Here is a 23,053-nt window from a genome sequence, read left to right as displayed (position 1 = left end):
GGATTTAAATGGGTGTTTTAAGTTTAAAAATTAAAAACAATAACCACAGAGTAATGTATAAGTGGATTATGAATCAAAACATGTGAACATCACATGATGACAGATTTACCTCTCCTTAAGTGGACAGTGTAGGCTACGAAAGAAGCATGGAGTGTTTCAGAGAGATGAAGAGAATAGTGAGGGGCAAGGAGTAAGAGTCAGACAAGAGAAACTATGCAAATGAATGGACAGAGAAGAGATCTCCAGGTAGCCAAAAGCTGCTATATTGGTATGAAATAACCAGCCAAATCTTTGGCTTGCATTTTTCAAGTTATATTAAGGCGGTCCAGATATATTGACATTTGTTGAAGTCTCTTTCCTGAGTGTTTCTTTAATAGTTTGCTATGTGCAAACTTATTCTTCATCTTAAATTGAGTGATAACTGAATTGAGTGATAACTGAATTGAGTGATAACTGTAAAGTGGATTCTATGTTTGGCTAAAACCAGCTGGTGGCCTTAGTAAAACAGTGTGTTCCCTTGAACTTAGTCAATGCCTCTTGCTTGCCTGGATGGAGGGTGGAGATGTGGACAGTTTTCGCATGGCTGGAATGTAGCCTTCTGTACAAAGACAAGAGACACACATATTGCCCCATCCACTTTTACCTCTGGCTTCTCCCACCCTAGTAGGTGGCCCCCAGAATGACATTGGTCAAGGGAAGGCAACCCCCAGGCTGAAAAGGGGAGGGAAGAAGGAACAGAAATAGTGAGAGAGATGAAGGGTGGTGGGAAAGAGTATATATGGCCTGGAGCTACCGTATTTTTCGCTCTATAGGACGCACTTTTCCCCCTCCAAAAATGAAGGGGAAATGTGTGTGCATCCTATGTAGCGAATGCAGGCTTTCACTGAAGCCTGGAGAGCGAGAGGGGTCGGTGCGCACCGACCCCTCTCGCTCTCCAGGCTTCAGGAAGCTATCCGCAAGCCTTCAGAGCACGGCAGGAGTTCAGAGCACGGCTGTGGATAGCAGCCTGCAGCCCGAAGCCTGGGGAGCGCAGCGCCAACTCCCACTGTGCTCCCCAGGCTTCAGGCAGCTATCCGCAAACCTTCGGAGCGCTCCCCCAGCCTGCAAGCTCCGGGAGCGGCGGCAAGGCTGCGCAACCTTGCCTCCGCACCCGGACCTGTTCTGGGGGCTGGGGTCGGGGGAAGCTCGAGCTTCCCCCGCCCCAGCCGCATGGCTAAAAACGAAGCCACGCGCAGCCTCTCCCGGCTGGAGAGGTTGTGCGTGGCTAAAGAGGAAGCCAAGACAGCCAGCAGGATGGATCCCGCTGGCTGTCTTGGCTTCTTTGCTCTTTGGGGCTGGGTGGGGAGAAAATAATCCCCCCCCTTTATTTCTCCCCCTAAAAACTAGGTGCGCCCTATGGTCCGGTGCGCCCTATGGAGCGAAAAATATGGTATATTGCTGTAATCTTGGTGAGCCCCACTAAATAATGAGATGGCTTCTGTTCCTGAATGACGCTTTTCACCCTCTGCACTTTTCCATTTTATATCCATTGCCTGATCATTCATGGTGAGACTTCTTGACAATGAATATGCCAGGCTAGCAGAGTTTTAGCTTCATTGTGCTGGCTCTTTTAGGTCCTCTTGTCATAGAGGGATTAAGGCTCTTCCCACTGCATAACAATGTCTGGCCAATTGTCAGATGGATGACTAGACAAAGGCTAGTCAGCAGCTGCTCTGAACCAAGGGATTTTGGGCTAGAGCTCTCTCCGGCTGGGTCACGGCACCTAAGGACTCAGCTAGCCCTTGACAAGGGCTATGGGGAGGTGGGATAAAGGAGCTCCCCGTCTTTTTTGAGTAGTAGGGCTGGTAGCTTAGGGATGTTTATGCTCAACTTGGCACTACTAGGGATGAGTGGATCAGTCTATTTTTCTGGTCCTTATCTCTTGCTTATTTGCCTAACCATAAGTCCATTCCATCCCAGTTACCCTTGAATACATCATTTTTTAAAACCCACATTTAAATATATATCTTAATATATTTTCTCTCAAAATAGCATTTCTGAACATAGCCTTTTCTTCATTATATACTGGTAGATTGCAAAACATATTCTTCATCTTGATCTGACGGAAATTGATTTGTTAGTTTTACCCCAGTTTGCTGCCCATGGGTCACATCCACACTACAGATTTAAAGCACATGGCGTCCCCCATAGAAGTTGGTGGGAGCCATAATTTATCCCCCTATATCTTTGGGTTGCTTTTTGAGCCAGTAGACGTTTCTGAGCACTTTTCAAAGGCAGCCTCACGTAGAGTATGTTACAACAATCCAAATAGGATGTAACTAAGGCGTGTACTACTGTTGCCAAATCAGACATCGCAATGAATGTGGGTGCAGCTGATACACTAGCTTGAACTGTGCAGAGGCACTTCTGGTACCTACCTGCTGGCTATACCAGTAAAAATAAAGTGCAATTTTGATGCTAGGTGCAGGCAGTCCCTTGTTCTCTTTGGCAGGGGAACAGGCCCTCATCCTCTCATCACCCCAAAGTGTAAAGCCTCTTTGGTGTCACCAACAAAGCTTGATGACCTAGTCAGGTGTTGTTGGGGACTGTTCAGTCAGGTCTTCAATTCTGCAAGGAGGCAAGACAGATCAGGAGTCCCGCTAGGAAGCAGCCAACCACAGACAGCTGGCTCCTGATGTTCTTGGGTTCTCCCTCTCTCTCACTGGGGTGCTGTGCATCCATTTATACCTATTGTGCCTGTGTATATTTTTGTGTGTGTGATGATGGGGAAGAACTGTTTCCATTATTTTATTCTAATTATGTGTTGGGTACTTTCAGGGTGTTCAACAGAAGAATAAATGTTTATTATTCAGATTTGCATGGCTTAAATGCCCTTTTCGAATAAGAGTCATTTGCATGAATTTCATAGCTTTGTTTGAAGGCCGAGGCAAGCCGAAGTGGACCATTTCAAAAAATTCATGCAAATAATCTCATCTGGGCACCCCCACTTCCACTCTGATTCATTATTTTAGAACCATGTGTGCAATTTGGCCATAGAAAATATTGCTGGGCCTATGCTAATAAATTACAAAATGGCTTTTTCCAGTTAGAAGTTAATCTGGAATGATTGGCAGTGTCTTTTGTTAGCGTTAGTAGAAATGCAAATAACTCTGTAGAAGGGGATGCTGAACAGTGGAAATGCAGAAATCCATAAATGAGCAGGAGCATATAGGCAATTCTCTGAATCACGCTCTTCACTTTAGTCACTGTTAATCCCCAATCCCCTTGAAATGAGATGGAGTCACCAACCAGAGCCCAACTCATTTATTATGACACGATGCGTTAACTGGCCTAAAAAGATGGCAGATCCTTCTCTCCCCTTTTAATTTGAGGCCACATTCACACCATACCTTTAAAGCACTATGCTACCACTTCAAACGGCCAGAGCAATCTGGGAACTGTTGTTTGTTAAGTGTGCTGAAAGCTGTTAGGAGACCCCTGCTAATTGGAAGCCAGTGTGGTGTAGTGGTTAAGAGTGGTGGACTCGTAATCTGGTGAACTGGGTTCGCGTCGCTGCTCCTCCACATGCAGCTGCTGGGGACCCTGGACTAGTCACACTTCTTTGAAGTCTCTCAGCCCCATTCACCTCACAGAGTGTTTGTTGTGGGGGAGGAAGGGAAAGGAGAATGTTAGCCGCTTTGAGACTCCTTCAGGTAGTGATATCAAATCCAAACTACTCCTCCTTCTTCTTCTCCTCCTCCTCCTCCTCCTCCTCCTCCTCCTCCTCTTCTTCTTCTTCTTCTTCTTCTTCTTCTTCTTCTTCTTCTTCTTCTTCCCCCACAGAGCTACTATTCCCAGAGTTCCCTGTGGAGGGGGATTGATTGTTAAACCATTCCGGGAGCTGTCACTCTAGGAGGGCAATAGGAGGCCCTCATACCCCATTCATATTGCACAATGGGGAAACTCAGGCTGGGGACCAAACACAGTGCTTGAGGCCTCACTGTCTGTCATGGTTCCCTTTGATTCAGAGTAGGGGATGGAGGCACATGAAGACAAGGACTTGAAGTGGGAGGAGGGGTAATGTGACTATGCAGCAGGGTCCACTTGATGGAGAACCCCCTAGATCTGATGAGGTAGGAGACCCAGGGACATTCGCTTCCTAGCCTATGAGGGATGATGGGAGCTTGGGGGCCCAGCCTGATGGAACACAACAAGAGAGTTCAGAGGAGGAAGTGTGCTCAGTGATGTCTCCTAGGAAAAGGCAGCACATCTACCCACTTTACCTCTTGCTGTACACCTGTGTCCCCCAGGAAGTTGTGCCAAGAAACTTTTATCCCTTTGTCAAACCTAATACCCAAGTGGGGTCCTGAACTCATGTCACCCACTTCCAAGCACCACACTGGTTCTTGTGGTATAACCAACCTCATATAACCAACATGCTTAAGTCTAATTAATACATGAAGGGGTGGGTGCTATAAAGTAAGCTGTGCTTTGTCCACTTCCCCTCACCTTGGGAGAAACTAGGCGATCAAGCCTTTGTTCTCCCCCCAGTCTAACTGAAAAGCTCTGCGCATGAAGAGGTTTGAGCTGGTTGCTCCCACTCAACCTCATGGCTCTCACAAGCCACTTTTCCGTTCCTATACTGATAAGGTAGGAACTTTCACCACTTTGTAACTAAGCTAAATTTACTGCCTGTGCAACTTTTTCTGAATGCTATATGGAGAAGCACATGAATCTGATTTTTGGAGAATTTATAAGTAAACCATTTCTAACTTAGCAGTGTGTGGTCCTTTCCTATGCTGGGGAAGAGGGAAACTTGGAACGAAACTATTTGGAACTCACTTGAAATGGCATCTTTCCATGCATATTTTGTGTCTATATATCTTACCTACAGTTCTCCACTTAGCCCATGCAGGCGCAGAGCTACATACATAACCAGAGTCAGACACTGCCTGAATAGGATGGAAATGACAAAGCACTGAAAAGAGTGCAGTTTTTAATGAGCCCAAATGGAAAATTGATGAATTTTGAAAAAGGGATAACAAAAGGAGCCCGGCTTTGCTAAGAGGTGGGAACTCTCAGTGTGATTCATACTGTTTTTGATGAAAGCTTCTTTCCCTCCTAGGAATAGGAGAATATGATACCCAGCTGTGGTTTGTTTGTTGTTGTTGTTTGCTGCTCTTTTAATCTGTGTAATGGGCACACTTTATTTATTTAAATCACATTGAGGGCCAGACAGAAGGTTAAACAGCAATATGTGGATGGACAAGAGACTATACAAAAGCCCTGCTAGTTTCTGAAAATTCAGCAAGATTAGCAGCCATTTAAAAATAGAAGCTTTGTCAGGCTAGACAATGCTTCTGTTTTTAAAAAAAACACCACGAGGCCATGATGTTGACACTGAATATTATCCTGGTCCTGCTAGTTTAGAAGGACCGCTTCATCATAAAGTTTGGATGGGTTTAAAAGAAAGATTCATGGTGATAGGCATGGTGGCTTTGCTCGACCTTCACCGTCAGAGGCAGTATGCTGCCTCAGAATCCCAGTTGCTAGGAAGCCCAAGTTGGGAGAGTCCACTCTGGCCCTGTTTCCTATGGGCATCCCATTGAGAACAGGATGCTGAACGAACAGATTTCTTATTATTGTCACAGGCACAGGTTGCTGGGCCAGAGGAGCCTTTGACCTGATCCTGCAGGGCTCTTTTGTCTTCTTATGCATTATGCTGTTAGGTAATAACCCACTGGGGACTAGGCAAGTTAAAAATAGGATGAGTAAGAGGCATGGTATCTACACTGTTGGGCTTGGATGCGGTGGGGCATCAATCCATGCTCAGCACTGAAGCTTACTGGGCCAAAGACTCTCACTTGGGCCAGACTCTTACAGAGTCACTGTCAGGACAAAGATAAATTACCCACATGTGCATCAACCTGAGCCCTGCAGAGGAAGGCAGTGCAGTAGACAATTGTGCAATAAATAAAAATAAAACCATTTCATGTGTTTTGAGGGCTAACTGGAAAATTAATGCTAGCAAAACTATGTCCCTTGTTGGTTTAATTTAAAGTTACATTGACCAATATATTCTCTGCCCACCACCTGTGGTGAATCACATCTTCTGCCTGGCATTACGTGACCTTCAAAAGTCTAGATGAATTAGATTGCAATTATATTTCTGTGGACAGTATATTGCTCCAGGTCACCATGACCACATTTGCATCTTTAGATCTGTGCCAGTGCCAGTAGCTGGCAGAAATTGAGTCAGTTTTTCCTCCACTTACAGTACACCCACTGTTACTGTCTCATTTCACAGATGAATGTGGGGTCATTCTTGTGTGCTTTAAGCACACACACACATTCTCACGCACAAGGTCATTTGGTTACCTCACCTTCTGCTATTAAAAATTGCTGAGGAAAATTATCTGCTTCCTCTGTAGAATGGTCAGATCTTTAACTAGTCCCTGCTTCTCTTTCTTGAACTGTGGCTTGAGGGGCAGCAGTTACCAGGTGAAGCTCTTCAGGTCAAGGAGATACCGTACTTCTATTAGTACCTTCTACTTGCTCCAGGTAAAACTGTGGTGAAAAGACATAGAAAATATGTACACTCCACTCTGTAACCCACCCCATTTTGCATTTTCAAAACTCCATGGATCCCAATGTGAAAATCACTGTCACAATGGATATTTACCTGCCTTTTCAATTGTAGGATAAGTTGGTAGTTCGAAGACCTAGTTACGTTCTCTTCCACATGCTCATCATCTGGCGGTTTCCAAGATTCTCAAGTGCATTTATTTAAGGAAAAGTGAAACTGCTTGAGAATTTTGTTCCAATCCAGGATGCCTCCAACCTTTCATTGGGGTCCCCAGGTAGCATTTTACAGCAGCCCTTATATACCTGGTATCCTCCGAATGTTTTTGACCACAACTTCCATTGGCCCCAGACAGCACAGCATTCAGAACCACTCAAAACATATTGAGGGCACTAGGCTGGTGAAGACTGTTCCTCACTCACTTATGTAACTTCAAAATGAAATCAGTTCATTAATTTGCAGCAGAGGAGAGTCAAATTCTTTCACTTAGCTTTCTGCAGCGATATTATTGTTACTTATTACTAGGGTTTGATTGATCTGTCAATTACGGTTCCCTCATTTTCTTATTTTTCTAATGTTAAATTCAGTTAGTCACATTTCTGCAACAATTTGCATAAAAAAATCCACATGAAAATTCATCAACATTTCACTGTGAATTTCTGCTAATACATTTATATATAATTTTTACTTAAGTAAAAAATTTTGCTAGGAAATTTCTGAAATATAGTGCATCTTGTATGTTGTTTTCATTGGTGCAGGACGTGAGGGGGGGGGGGAGAGAATTCCTTGATGCCAAGATCCAACTTTGGGGGAAGAACTCTTTGCTGAGAGAACCTCAGTAGAAATATGCAGGAAAGTAAAGAATGGAAATATAGGCTGTTAGACATTTAAAATATGGCCTTGTGAGAATTCCCCCCTTACCCCAGCACATGAAAATACCACACGTTTAGCAAGTTAAAAATTGGTTTACTTACAAACTGCTCAGAAGTCTGGTTCATGTGCTTTTCCATACAGTATGTAGAAAAAGCTGCCTAAGTAAAAATCTGCCTAAACATGGTTTAGTTACAGTGGTCAAAGTTTCTAAATTATTGTTATAGGAACTTGAAAGTGGCTTGTGAAAGCCATGCGGTCTGAGCTAGGAGCAACCAGAATACAATTCTCAGAGGGGTTCAACAATCAATCCCTCTTCACAGGGAGATCTGTGAGTTGTAGTTCTGTGAGGGTAACAGGGATTATTTGGGGGAAGCCATGGCTGTTTAAAGTGGTATCATAGTGTTTTAAAGGTATGGTGTGGATATAGTCCTGCTACTGAATAGGTGATTTTTATGTCAGTAGAAAGAATCAGCTTGTTACATCCTCATATGCTTCAAAGAAAGGCCCACATATTTTGCTTGCCTTTGATGGCAGACCTCAAAACCATCATTGCCAGGGCTCTGAACATGACAGTCCTCTGTCTGAAGAGCTGCCCATTTTGAAAACAAAGAACTGTAAGAAAGGAGAGCAAGCAGGGGCCTTGAAGTTACCCATCCACAGTTAGTAACACCTGGACAGCAAACTGAGCAGGTGTGCAGGTTACTTGGCCAAAGTTGTTCCAGTATGGTGATGCATATAATATGCATATTTTATGAAAATCCATGTTATTATTTGTTATGATGCATATAAGTGGCCATACTGTTTCAAAGGATTCTGAGTTCTGGGGCCCCTCCAGACAGGTGGTCTATTGTGTGTGCCTTCTACAATGTGTTCTTGGCACAATGATAGTTCATTAGTGGTGGATTTATTCTGGTTTATTCATTCTGCAATGCTTCCCCAATGCTACCACATCATTGTTGCCTGAAGAGGGCATAGTGAAACAAAAGCAGCACTACACACCCACCCTGAACATTTGTGAAATTAAAAGTTATAGAATTTCAGCAGGAAGTTACAGGTTATGCACTGATTGGAAGTGAAACGGTATTTCCTCCCCCAAGCATTTGCAGCAGCAAATATTATTGAACGTGTGATCAGGTATAACCAGTTTTTTTTCTAAAAAAAAAAATGTTTAGGGGTACTCTCATTTTGACTCAAGAAAATCACCATTTTATCGTTCAAATCGGGAAAAATAAATACAATAAATGGACAACAGTACAAAGATTCACAAAATGTTTAGGGGCGTGCGTACCCCCAGAAAAAAGCACTGAGTATAACTGTGCCTTTACCACCATGAGGGGAACTGATAACTGTTAAAGATGCCACATAATACTAGTTCTCTGTTTTGCAAGTAATCAATCTTTTAGTGTGGCAGAACCCACATTTTAGAACTCCCTGGCAATTGATACAAAGTATGCATATTCACTGTACTCTTTTTGGCACCTGCTAAAAGCACCTTCATTTAGACAATCCTATCTGGACACACAAAGCATCAACTTGTGTTTTAATATGGTTTTTGGCTTATTGTTGATTTTAATTATTTTTTAATGTTTGGAGTAGTTTTTAAAAAAACTTTTTAAAAAGTCAATTGTTTTATTTTTTTGTAAACTGCTTCAAGGTTTTTTCCTTACAATCAAGCAGTATGTATATAATAATAATAATAATAATAATAATAATAATAATAATAATAATATGAGTTTGGGGGTGGGAGAATAGGCTGTATAACTGAGCCCATTCTAATTCCTGGATCCAGAAGGATTAAAATCAAACCAATTCAAATGATTGAAAGAGCCAGACAAAATTATTGGTAATGGCCCTCTATGTATGGACCATTAAGGTAACAAGGAAGTTTCTCTGTATCAGAAAGCATATGGGTGGGGCTCCCTCCCTCAACTCACCTGTATTTAGAAAGACAAAGGTTGAGAGTTATGTGATGTAGAAGCTAGAAGCTGCCAGGCTGCAGGCTGGGCGGCTGGGAGGCAGAACTATGCCTGATTTCTACTGGATTCCAATGCTGAGAGAAGCAAGACCCTCTTGGAGTATTAATGCTGTGAGCCTCTCCAATGAAGGCTCAGGTTGTATATATGTGTAAATAAGCCATATATCATAAAGGCACCACAGTCGTCACTGCCTCTCATTCCAAGGAAACACAAACCTTGGGTAACTGCCTGGAACCCCTGGAGTCTTGCATTGCTCAGAGACTGGGGTGGCGTGCAACAATATACATAGATAAAATCAGAAATGTGTAACAAAAATGAGGATTTCTGGAGGGGCCCTCACTTATAAAGGAAGAGGTGCTAGCCTCCATGAATCCGGAGGCAAAAAAAAAGAAGTTGTTTTTTTCTTGAGAACTGAAGGTGGTATGTTAGTTGCTGGCATCATTTCCCCAGAATAGAAAGTGGTCCTGCCAGTAAATGCAGCTTTGCCCAATTTCGCATCTTCTTGTCAAAAACACTTTCCCAGACCGGCATGCTGCTGCTGTGAACTGGGGCATGTTCTTCTTTATGCTGTGAGTCTAATTTGACCGCTGGTTATTAACTCTCACTTGCAAAATAAGAGGGCCTTGGCAACCAACTGCGTTCCCTGGCAACAGGACCCCAAAGTTTAATTAAAGTAGGCTTGGGAGTTGAAAATGCTGGTGTCGGAGTGTGTGTGTGTTTTGGGGGAGGGGGAAGGAGGAGAGTGAAGAATATTAGCAAATAAAATGGGCCTTAGGAGAGCTGGTGAGGCAGAGGGCAAAGTATACTGCCTGAATAAATAAAGCTCCTTGAAGGTAGAATGGACAGTGCTTGGGCTGCAGTCACAATGTGACTCAAGGGTGTTGTGGTCCGCCAAAGCTTATTTACTCAGATGTTAAGCCACACTGAGGTCAATGTGACATACTCCCAAGGAAGCATGCACAGAACTGTTTCGAAGCTTGGGAACACCAAGGGCTGAGCTTAGTATTGCTTTTAGTGACTTCTCTGGAAGGAGCAAAGGGAAAGGAAGATTAACACTTCCTCCCCATCCCAAATTAAAGCTGAATGTAGGAATATATTGAATTAAATATTTGGCACTACTACAAAGTGGTGTTTTCTTTTGCCTTATACTTTTGGTAAACTGACAAAGTTCTCAACTCCATGCACTTCACAGGGCACAGACTTTTTAATATGCAGATTGTTGTTGTTGTTAGGAGTTTGGGTGGTCAGTCTGGATGATATCCTGGGACCCCTTCCAAATCTGCAATCGTGCATCTGTGAGAGCAGAATGTATAATAGGAAATAATAATAATAATAATAATAATAATAATAATAATAATAATAATTTATTTATACCCCGCCCATCTGGCTGGGATGCCTGCCAAACCAGACAAACCAGTTCCTTTGTAATGCCTTTGGTTGGCAAGTTAAGTACCATCATTCAGCATTTCCAAATAAAGCCACACAGACCTTTCCCAGGTGGAGAATGATAGGCCAAGGGGAGCTGGGTATGTGAGAGTTGTATGAGAGAGTTTTGGGGCTGAGGCTGGAAGCTGGAAACAGAAGCATATTTTTCCCTGAGCAAGAGCCTAGCTGACTTTGGGATTCCACTGGAAACCTAATAGGGAAGCAAGATCTGTTCACCATCCCATGATCCCTTCTTATGTTCTGGGTCAAAAATCCAGACTCCTGGACAGCAGGCTATTTCTCCCATAGCCACTCCTCATAGTGTCATTGAGAGTCAGCCTGCCCTGCAGCATCTCCCAGCTTCTGCCAATGTGCCCCTGATTTACACATCAGGATGGATGCCTTTTTGTTTCCCTGAAGGACCTGCTTAGCCCCTGTTAGCATTCAAGCAGCCCATACCATCTGCCACCGCACTCCAGCACGTTACAAAGATTCTTGGTTGTGTTTGAAGGTGCCAACTCAGTTCATCTATTATGGTGGCAGGGCATGATTTATGCATGAGCTGAGGATAAGACACACCCAGCATTGCTTTCTGGCTTTACATAAGATGGGTAGGTTAATAATGATGGGCAACCTGTCTCTCAATAATGTTTGTCCGCCACAACCAATCTTCTCATTCAGGGTATCCAACAAAGCACAGCTTGAAATCTATTGATACAGGCATGTGTGATCCTCAAAGTGTTTCTACTCCTTTCAAAGTCAGTTTGCATTGGCAAAGGGATTTGATGGTCAGTCTGCAACTCTGGTTCTAGCCTTTACATCTTTATCCAGGCTTCCACACTCCTGGCATTCTTGTTCCTTTTCTGAAATGGGGCTTTAAAAAATAATAAATCTGGTAAACAATAAATGAGCATCAATATTTAAATTAGAAATAATTATAATAAACGCCAGCAGGTATAGTCTGTGGATACGAAAGTAATCCATGCTGAGGAACCGGCAGTGAGACAGGACTCCTGGGTCTTTTTCTTGTTTACTGTGGTTTTCTCTGTCCCATTTGTGTAGAAAATGAAGGCAACAGTGATATAGTTAGTACATGATGCTAAGTCTAACCATGGCTTAATGTTAACAAGCAAACATGCATGTTCATGGAGCAGAAATTGTGGCTGCTGTGCATCCGTCCCATTCACACTGCTTCTGCAATACCCAGAGGTAAGCCATGGTTTGACTGAGCATAATGTCTGAATCTTGGCACATGGTTTGTCTTGTTCCCGACATGCCATGAGCTGTACGTAAGGTTTGCTCTTGGTTTACTGCTCATGGTTTGTCTGGTGGAGACAAACCATAAGCCTAGGGTCAGACGCAATACTAAGGCAACTAAGCCAAACCATGACTTTGCCCCAGGTCGCACAGGAACAGCAGGATCAAGGGAGGAGCACAGCCCCCATCAGGGCTGGCTGAAGATATTTTGGCACCCAGGCTGACTCCAAAATGGTGTCCCCTTCCCCACAAGCGACAAAGGAGCTAGGGACGATCTACAACAGGAACAAGTGGGGAAGAAAGATCAACAACAGGATCTGCTGTTCCAGTGGATTCTGATGCCTGAGGTGGTCATCTCACCTTCCCTCATGCATGGGCAATCCTGCCCCCCCATGAACTCCTTTCCATTTGCTCATTTGTGCTTTAGTTTGTTAGCATTTGGGGACATTGACTATTGCTGTTGTTCTTTTTCATTTTTAAAACATTGTGCAAGGTCAGAGGAGACAATCAAAGCATGCAATTCAATTCTAGTGTGTTGTTGTTGTTGTTACTTTCACCATCAACATCTATTTATCTTGCATTATAAGCCTTAAATTTAACAAGTGCTGTAAACAATTTAAAAACAGTTCCTGTTACAATCTAAAAGACACTACGTGAAATATATAACCTGCTCATGCACTAAGATGTTAGGAGGTGGCCCTGCTTGTGATCCTACCCCAGGTGAAGTTCACCCTTCTTCTGGTAATGATCATGTAAATGATCATTCCCAGAAGTCCTGGAAGTCTGTGAATGAGGGGAAACCCTTGGCCACCTTATTTGCTTAAAAAGATAAATGTACCTCCATAGCAATGTCTGCTGCAAGAAGATCAAAGCAGGGAAGGAAATGGCTCAGCAGAGAGGTAGACATATTCTTTGCAGATATGTAAAAAGTGTACTTGCATTTTGCAGTTGTGTGCATGAAATTGATGGGATGCAATTGCATTTTGAAGCTGGAGGTTTTAAATCCCTCTGAGATAAGGCTTGCATCTCACCTGTACATTGATGATATTTGCATTCTTCTGGGATTACCAAGTTATTTTGCCTTTTGCACAATGAGGACAGATAAAGGATGCCAGAGAGTTTTCTTTACCAATTTATTACAAAGTTATTGAATAAAATGGAAAGTGACTCTTGAACAGAATGTCTAAGAATTTAATATATGCCTCCGTCTCCATGGGAAACAGCTCTGTGTGTGTGCCCATGCCAAGAGAGTGTCAAGCGATTTTGTGCAGGACTGGCCACTTTTGGAGCTGGTCATGCCCACTACAACTTTCCATCAGGGCAATGTGATCCTCAGCTCAGAAATGTCCCCTACATTTGCATTAGTACTCTCGAATTCTATGGTATCAGTACATCTTTGTATGAACATTTAGCTAAAATGCAGTTTTACAAAGCTTTTTACAAACCTATCAGATATTTGCTTCTTTTAATTTTTTTTATATTTGCAGAATTTTTATTGCAATAAACTGCCCATTTGTGTGAGTTAGCCCATTGACAAGTTTCTTTGTACAATAATTTTTGTTTTTGTTTTTACTTAATGCCATACTTGTTATTGGAAGGAAAGCAGGTGGGGGGTTAAAACTGCTGCTTTTTAAAAATGTGCTTTTGAATCCTGCAGCAGTATAATTTCATTAAAAGCTATATAAATATAATATCTAGCCATTTAGACCTGCTGGCAATCAGCGTTACATCAGGCTTCCTCAACCCAACTCTGATCATTGCTAATTCTTGTCCATGGTGGCAGGGGCTGCTGGGATTTGTAGTCCAACAACTTCTGAAGGGCTGGGGAAGGTTGGGGAAGCTTGCCATACATACATACATAATTTTAATTTTAATTTTATACTACCTTTCCACAATTTAAACCATGCTCAACATAATTACATGTAGTCATAAACAATAAATAAAACATCAAAAATACACAACCAAATTGAACAATTTCCGCATAAATCATAAGATAAAAAATAAACATACAAAAAAAAACCCCAATGTCAATAACAGCAACAGCACACATCTTCAACAAAACCCCTTAAGCAATACCCCAGCTCAAGAGTCCACTCAGCAGCCTCAGCTTTTGTAGTTGGAGTCAGTCTGGGTCCTGCCTTCCCAAGCCTGGAGGGAAAAGGCCTGCAAGGCAGGAGGTAGGTCTTCCAAGATGGTCTCTCCCATAGACAATGAAAGCTGGATGGACCAATAGTCTTGATTTAGTATATGGTTTATTCCTGTGTCCCTACTTCATGTGGTAGACTTCATTCATTCAGGGAGATTTAAGCAACGGGTGGATGGTGTGGGTGGCGGAATGGTGTTGTTGTAGAATACAAAGGACATCAGAAGAGCCCTGCTGGATCAGGCCAATGGCCTATCTTGTCCAGCATCTTGTCACAGTGACCAACACGGCACCTGTGGGGAACCTGCAAACAGCAGAGGTGGATTTAGGGGAGTGCAACCTGTTCAGTCACACCGGGCGTAAAGCCTCAGTGTCCCTGCGGGGGGGCAATGCAACAATGAGGTACAATGGAAGGCAAGAGGCAGGATGGCATGTCAAATTTTGGTATTGCACAGGGTGCTGCTAAAAATTGAGACTCCAAGGTCTGCCACTGCAAGAAGGACCTGCAGACAAGAGCAGGACTTTCCCCTTCTGTGGTTTCCAGCAGCTAATATTCAGAAGCACTAGTGTCTCTGACCATGCAGGCAGAGCATAGCTGTAATTGCTTGTAGCCATTGACAACCTTATCCTCCATGAAAATGTCTAATTCTCTTTTAAAATCATTCAAGTCGGTGGCTATCAAGGCCTCCAGTGGGAGCGAGTTCCATAGTTCAACTATGTGCTGCATGGAGAAGTCCTTCCTTTTATCTGTCCTGAATCTTCCAACGTTCATTGGACGTCCAGAAGTTCTAGAGTTAAGGGGGAGATTTATTATCTTGCTCATCTCTCTTTCTGTCCATATAGTGATGTTGCATAAATGTTATGGGGAGGAGGGAATTCCTGCCTTAAAATCCAGGCACATCAAAAAAGCGGGGGGTGGGGGAGAGATATAGAAAGGGACAGGTTGGAGGGTATTAGTGGATGGCGAGGCATTTCCTCCACTGTGGGTAGAGAAGCCCTGGTAAATGGTAAGGGTGGGAGGCGGAAAGAGGGGTGTGGGGGTGCCACAAGGCATTAAGAGGCAGTTCTTGCCATTCCACAAATGTCAGCAGAAAGCTTAACAGTGAACTGTGTGCACACAAGCAGATCTGCTGACACTGCACACCAGGGAGATCCCCTAGCAGAAAGGCTGTGGTGTGCGGGGTGGATGGGCAGAGAGCCCTGGAGCAGCAAAGCCAAGGGGAGGGGGCATAGACAAAGAGAGAGCATTACAAACCCCACTTGGGTCTCTGCTGTCCCCCACACCCTCACCCCTCTTTTCTGCGCGCACGGTGAGGGGGGACGGGACGTCAACACTGTTCCCTCTTTCTCCCTCCCTCCCTCCTTCCCTTGAGCATACCCAGTTTCCCAAGCACAGGTAGTGGTTGGGGGAAAGAACCCAAAGAAAGAGTTGGAAAAGGAGGGGAGGAGAGAGAGAGGAGAGAGGGGAATCCTGCTCCTTCCTCAAATGAAGCCATAACTTCCCAGGTAGCAAAGAGGCGGCTGATCTCTGCTCCTTCCTGAGTTGCTGGGCTGGAAAAGACTGGGCAAGAGGCGAGGAGGAGGGGGTCTTTCTTTCTTTCTTTCTTTCTTTCTTTCTTTCTTTCTTTCTTTCTTTCTTTCTTTCTTTCTTTCCAGACATCGTCAGGCAGGCTTCTCCCCTCCTCCCCCTTTAATAACCAAGAGGACGACATCCAAAGAGAAGATGCAGTGGCTCAGGAACGGACCTGCCATGGTGAGTTCAGGTAGCTCTCTGCCTCCCACCCCTACCGCCCCCACCCTGCTCTTTCTGCCTGCAGTAGTTGGGTGTCCTCGTTTTCACCCCCCTTGCTTAGGAGTCTTTGCTTTGGGGATAGCTTCGATAGGTCCGTGGCCATTTTATGGATCCTCTCCTCCAAGACAACGAAGCGGAGGTGGAGGAGGAAGGGGGGGGCACTAACGGAATTTGGTTTTTTGCAAGGAGGTGGAGGGGAGGAAGGTTGGGTTTCAGGAAGGATGCTTGTGTGTGGAGAGGGGATCCCCTTTCCCGGGTGCAGAGAGTTGCCGTGAGGTCTCTGCCCAAGGGAAAGAAGGCGGGGGGATGGACTTTTTGTGAGCGGCGGCGGCGGGGGGGGGGCATTATTGTTAAAAGGATTGTGCGCAAGTGAAAGCTTTGCGATCTGTAGCAGGTTAATGGAGATTTTCTTTTTGGAATAGGAGCGTTCCTTAAGGTTTGTCTTCCAGCTTTGTGCTGGCAGAGGAATGTATTGAGGGGTTATAGAACGACAAGGCAGCTTAAAAATAGAAGCTGCCGCTGCTTCTTCTTTGTTTGCATTCCGGTGCAATTTGGTGGCGAATGACTTGGGCAAAGGGAGGAGGGGATCTTTCACTCACCCAGCTGTGAGGTCCTTCAGATTCTTAGAATGCACAGCTCCACAACGGGAGGATTTGCAAAGCAATCCTGTGCTCCCTTCTTTGAAAGGAGCAACCCTGAGCCTTATAATTAAGCATTTGCTGAGGGATGTACGTACCACATAATGCCAGGCATCCTTATTCGGAAGTAAGTCCCCTTATGCTTTACTCTTGGGTTAAGTGACAGCATAGGATTTCGGCATTTTGGTGCCATCTTATGCACATCTACTCAGGAGTAAGTCCCATTGAGTTCACCCCCAGATAAGTATTATAGGGTTCCACAAGCTTTTGTCCTTTCTTTTTATCCCCACAAAATGACCTAAGACTGAGGTGGTCATCATTTTGTGTTCAAATGAACTGTGCTTTGGCTCCCTTGAAATCAGAATGCATATGTGAACCCAGGGAAGCATTTGCTTCAACAACAACAATATCCCTCCTGCTTCTGTGTGCATGTTTGCAGCCTTCCAGTCCTCAAAAGTGGCCCGACACAAGTGAGATGCAAAGACTGGGCTGGATCCTTTTGTCTGCCATGTGCCTCAGTCAGCTCTTGTGGATTGTGGTCCACACCACACCTCTCTATTCCCACAACCTTGATATATCGATATTGTTCTGTTGGGGTGACAGTGAGGCAGGAAGGTTTCCACTACCTGGTTCAGATAAGCCTCACATGGACCCTGAAGTTTTATGGCAATAGATATCCTTCTTTGGGGCATCCAAAACTACATTATGTAAGATCATTCTATGTGATCATCTGGCACATGATTTCCCAATCTCGGGTCTCCAGCTGTTTTGTGACTACAGTTCACACCATCCCTGACCACTGGTCCTATTAGGCAGGGATGATGGGAGTAGCAGTCCAAAAACAGCTGGAGACCCAAGTTTGGGAAACCCTGATCTAGCACAATTGCTGTCTACTCTGACCAACCTGCAGTGGTTCTCCAGGGCTTTGGGCAGGGTCTTCCCCATTACCTACTACCTGATATGGAGGTTAGAATCATAGGATTATAGAATTGTACAATTGGAAGGGGCCGTAAAGGTCATATAGCCTAACCCTCTGCCACACAGGAATGTTTTGCCCAATATGAGGCTCGAACCCATGACCGTGAGACCTTGATGCTCTACTGACTGAGCCGCACACTAGATGCTGGGGTCTGAAACTGTGACCTTCTGCCTGTGAGCATGTTTATTTATTTTATTGCGTTTATACCCCACCCTTTTCTCCAAGGAGTTCAAGGTGGCACACGTTCTCCACCTCCTCATTTGACCCCACAACAACCCTGTGAGGTAGGTTAGGCTGAGAGGCCGTGAGTGGTCCCCAAGGTCACCCAGTGAGCTTCATGGCTGAGTAGGGATTTGAAGCCTGGTCTCTCCCAGGTCTTAGTCCAACACTCTAACCTCAGTGCCACCACTGGCTCCTTTGTGCACAAACACTAGGCTATGCTTTGCTTCAGCTGTGCCCCCTTCCTTCGAGGCCACCCATCTCCTTGAATAGCTTGATGCAAATAGCGCTAGATAAATCTGCAATCTGAATCATGATCCTTCAGATGCATCTGGTGGCGGTGAGTGAGGGTTGCTTAACTTCCACAGTGTTCATCTCCTGCGCCCACTCTTATCCTCCCACACAATCTACCTCCTGCTTCCCCTGCCCCCCTCCCCAACGCACAGAATGTAATATTCAAGCAAAGTCCCTTGCTTGTTCCCACGCTGTGCCAGAGCTACTCAAGCTGTGCCATGCTGATTTGCCTAGTAACATTTTCGGAAGAAAAATAGTTATGGGGGAATAAAGCTATTCTGTCTTCCCTGTGGTGTGGGGAGAGGTGAGGGCAGTTGTAATTGGAAATAATGAGAGACATTCCCTACTGTTTGATGTTTTCAAAAGAGGCCTTGAAGGTATAACTGATAATTCTCTTTTCCTATATCTAAAAATAGGCTGACAGCTTAAACACCCTGATTTGTGTAAGTGTATATCTGATTCTCAAACATGTTCTGTTTGGCCAGTGCATCCTACTAATCTTTAGAAAATGGAGAAAATTTTCCTTCCTTCCTTCTTTCCTTTCGTTTAGTGGTTTTGCCTTAGTGGAAGCAGTTCCCCTTGCACAAAACAGGGAACTCCCCTTGCCTGCAGGACCCAGCACCCCTGAAATCCTGCTCTTGAAACACTTTTTGGAATAGCATGGGACACTGAGGTCCAGCTCTGAGGGCCTTCTGGCAGTTCCCTCATTGCGAGAAGCAAAGCTACAGGGATCAGGCAGAGGGCCTTCTTAGTAGTGGCGCCCGCCCTGTGGAACGCCCTCCCATCAGATATCAAAGAGATAAACAACTACCTGACATTTAGAAGACATCTGAAGGCAGCCCTGTGCAGGGAAGTTTTTAATGTGTGACATTTTAATGTAATTTTAATCTTTGTTGGAAGCTGCCCAGAAAGTGTGAAAGGGTGCAGTTGGTGAGCGGTTTTGGTGCCAGAGTGGAATCACAAATGCTAGGCTATGCTTTCCACTTGTACAAAGCCACTGTTGGATGCAACTCCTTTCTCATATGTGCCCATTGCAAAGGCAGCAAGTAAATCAGTTTTGTAACTTGGTTAAGTTGGGGATGAAGAATCTGTGACACGTTGTTCGACTCCAACTCTTATCGGCCTCAGCCAGTATGCCCAATGGTCAGGGAGAGGACTGGCCCAAAACATTTTGGTACCTGAGGCAAACCACAGAAGGGCACCTCTTCTCCCACCAGTGAAGAAGAAGGTGTGAATGAAGATTTACACTGGGAACAAGGGGAGGGGGAGTGGAGATCTAAATTAGGAACAAGAAGGGAATAAAGATCTATGTTGAGAATGGGGGGGGGGGAGTCAAATAAACCTTACCCAATGGTTGAAGTGGGAATCAAAGGCCATTGCAAGGGGGAGGGGCACTCTGAATCACCCTGGGCAGGTGCAGACCCCAGGAGACCCCAGAGGGCAGCCCCTACTATTTCCTCCCTGGGGTGGGAGGAGACCAGTAGCACCTCCTATTCACCAAGAGGCCACTGTAGATGCAGCTTTGGGAGGGCTGCTCAGCATATGAGTCAACTCCTAGGGGCTGAGGGAGCTTTGGCCTCCCCAATAAAATATTTGAAGGGGCTGCCCCCCCCCCAGTTGATGGGCATTGCTATTCAAATGTGCCCTATCATATGATTGATTATGAGGGGCAGGGCTCACCTGCCCCCACCAATATTTTATTCAAGTTGGCACCCCTGTTGCTGAGGCAGTGGCAGGAGTATGTTGCTGTCACCACAACAGCGGCACCAGGAGAGGGCGGTGCATTTCTTTGAAGCCTGGATCTGTTGCCCCGGTGGATCCTGATGCCTGAGGCAGCTACTCCTAATAATAATAAGAATAATAAGAACAATAATATAATAAATTATTTATACCCTGCCCTTCTGGGCCAACCTTAGTCAGGGATGATGGCAGTTCAGGTCCAGCAGTGTCTGGAGGGTCATGGGCTCCCCATCCCTGAGCTAAGCAGATGGGGCAGCAATCTTGCATACTTGTACCTGGGATTCATCCCTGTTAAACTGAGTGGGGTTTTTTTTTAATATATGTTTAGGGTTCCATAGAAAAACACTCATTTAAGTTTTTTAAAAATACATGATCTACTATATTAAATTAAAATTGCCCCATTCCTGCTTAATCTCCAACCTAGAAACGAAGATGCTCCTCTTTGCTCTCTACTTCATGGATGTGCCCATCATAGAGAATGTTATTATTAAAAACCAAGAGTAGAATGCATCTATAAAATCTTATAAGCATTTCACAGCAATTTTATAAGCCAAAGCATTTCACAGCAAGGCCAACTTCACTTACAGGAGCAATGAAGCCTGTGCCTTTTCAATGCATTATGCCTTTATTGTGGCATCAAGTCAGCACATTACTGTTTTGTTGCAGAGAAGGTGCTGCTTTGATGTAAACACTGTGATGTAGCTGATGTGCAAATTGGAGTAGCACCTGGGAGGCCAGGGTTCAACTCTCCTCTTAGCTATCAAGCTCCCTGCATGACCGCAGGCTAGTCACTGTCTCTCAGTCTAATCAGCCACACAGTGTTATGAGAATAAAAGTTCCTTGAGCTTTTTGGAGGAAGGATGGGATATCATCATCACCATCATTATCAACAACAACAACTTCTGCACACATAGAGAGTGTTGTTAGAAATTCCATCTGTTACACACAATGGCAGTATGCCTTGGGTGGAAGATATTGAAGGGTTGAATTTCTTGTTACATTTTCACCACAGTCTTGCATGTCAATGTGGTGGACTACACTTTTGAATGCATCAGGGCAGACATCGTCTCAGAAGAGGAGGAAGAATTACCCGTCTCAAGGGGTGCCTCCAAGTTTGTATGAAAAATTATTTAATGGAGGGAGCATTTTGAATAAAAATGTTTTTAATTACTTAATAACCATGCTCAGTCAGCCAGTTGCAGCTTGTGACTTTTGCAACTGGCAGAGTGGAAGGCAGGGAAGCTGACAGGAAGTGGAGCCCGAGCCAATGGAAGGTGCAGGCAACCAATGCTGGTTTGTTCTCCATCCTAGCCCCTGCTGAGTTCTGCAAGGGCAGTACTGAGACTAAGAAGAGAATGTTAACAAAAGAACATAAGAAGAGCCCTGCTGGATCAGGCCAATGACCCACCAAGTCCAACATCCTGTTCTCACAGTGGCCAACCAGATGCCTGTGGGAAAATTACAAGCAGGTCTTGAGCAAAAGAGCCCTCTCCCTGCTGTGGTTTCCAGCAATTGTATTCAGTAGCATTACTGCCTCTTACCATGGAGACACAGCATAGCCGTAATGGCTAGTAACCATTGAGAGCCTTGATGGTGATCAAGTGATGTGGCTGAGGTGCAAAACCAGTGTGGTGTAATAGTTACTTCCATAGGCAGATCCACCACATGCTTGGTATAAGTAAGAAGGCAGGAAGGTGGGGCTGTCTGAGAGTAGACTGGGATTGGTGGGGCACTGCCTCATTCACCCTAATGGATCAGCCTCCACTGCAAACCAACTAAATATCATGGTTGGTTGTAATTCAGCTCAGGAGCAGAATGCTCAGAGAAAATCTTAAGTATCTCCAGCTGAGAGGATCTCATGTGATGGAATGAGTCTCCTCTGCATGAGTCCCTGAAAAAATAGTCCTACAGATATTGTTGCTTCTCCAGCTCTGGTCAATCCCAGCTAGCATAGGTCAGGAATGATGAGCTCCAACAACATCTGGAAGGTACCTGTGAAGGAGACAATGCTGAGGTAGATGAACCCATTGTGTGGATCAGTTCAAGATAGCTTCTTCAGTGCAATAAAGAATGAATAAATTCAGTGATTTATTGATGGTATTTGAACTTGAATTATGGAAGGAATTAACACAGTCATTTATCCCAGTACCTGCTTCAAGACACGGATCATTACCTTGTTTATAGCACGACAGAAGAGAAGGTGCATTACCAAAAAGTGGTAGCAGAGGAAGGAGATCTAGATGACTTAAATAAGTTGCACTGAAGGCATTAGGGAAGTATAGACACAGATAAGATTAGCAGACAACCTGATCTTGGTAATCATTCATTCCCAACCTATATCTTCCCTGTTTATAAATTGATTTCAGATGGTGGCATACCACTGTTAATTTCTAAGCTATATTCCTTAAACAATGGAGACTTTTAAAAATAATCCTCATCCAAATTTCTACCTGGATTCTGGAGTTCTGAATTACCTGGTCTCTTTACCCCTCAAAGTGAAGCTGATATCTGATACATTAGGAATTCTCCATTGTTTTTATCCATCCACAATAGCTTTTTCCAATCTGAGGCTCTGCAAAGGTTGTGGATTACAACTCCCATCAGTTGGCTGTGGTGGCTAGGGTTGATGGGATTTGTAGTCCTAAACATCTGGATGGCATCAGATTGGGAAAGACTGGTGGAGAGAGACAGTGAGAAGTATAAATAGATAGATATGGGTAATCTATGATTAACAAAACAGAAGGTTTTTTGTTTGTTTGTTTTTTAAAATGTATGTGGCAAAATGTTTTGGCTTCTGCTTTCATCAACTGTTCTGATGAAAATGATGCTGTTTTCAAAGTGGTACTTACAGAGCTTTGAAGATTGAATGCTCAGAAGGGCATCATTCACTGAAGCCAAGTGATGCTGCTACTACACTCCAAGCTGAAGCCGTGCAATGTTATTGTGTCCAGTGTGTACACCTTTCCTAACACTGTTGGATCTGTTGGCATCTCTAGAGGAATTATTTATAAGTCTGACAGCTTGTGGTTTTCAGAACCGAAATGTTTATGAACCGGTTGCTTCACTTTGGGGGTCAAAATTGCACATTTGTGGTTTCTAAAATGTGTGCATAGATTGGTTGTAGTTTTACCTCCATATTAGATAATGACAACCCA

At 44.3% G+C, this 23,053-nt stretch overlaps 2 protein-coding genes across 6 annotated transcripts in view; one reads left to right on the top strand and one right to left on the bottom strand.

Annotated features, from left to right (window-relative positions):
- The window catches only part of LOC310669944 (craniofacial development protein 2-like), a gene marked incomplete at its 3' end in the record, with an annotated part of 710,849 nt that overhangs the window by 119,361 nt on the left and 568,435 nt on the right, over window positions 1-23,053 (bottom strand). The gene's annotated exons all lie outside the window — the stretch shown is intronic.
- ARHGEF9 (Cdc42 guanine nucleotide exchange factor 9) overlaps window positions 1-23,053 on the top strand; it is a 279,379-nt gene that overhangs the window by 115,903 nt on the left and 140,423 nt on the right. Inside the window, exon 1 of one of the 5 annotated variants that reach the window (XM_083423406.1) lies at window positions 15,633-15,989. The exons of the other annotated variants lie outside the window; for them this stretch is intronic. Coding sequence (XP_083279532.1) covers window positions 15,960-15,989 — 30 coding nt within the window. The 5' untranslated portion in view covers window positions 15,633-15,959. Of the gene's footprint in view, window positions 1-15,632; window positions 15,990-23,053 lie in introns of those variants that run through there. 5 annotated transcript variants of the gene reach the window in all.

Source organism: Podarcis tiliguerta (assembly GCF_965153285.1).
Source record: "Podarcis tiliguerta genome assembly, chromosome: Z".
In the NCBI taxonomy this organism is placed as follows: Eukaryota; Metazoa; Chordata; class Lepidosauria; order Squamata; family Lacertidae; genus Podarcis; species Podarcis tiliguerta.
This window is presented reverse-complemented; position numbering and strand designations above follow the sequence as displayed.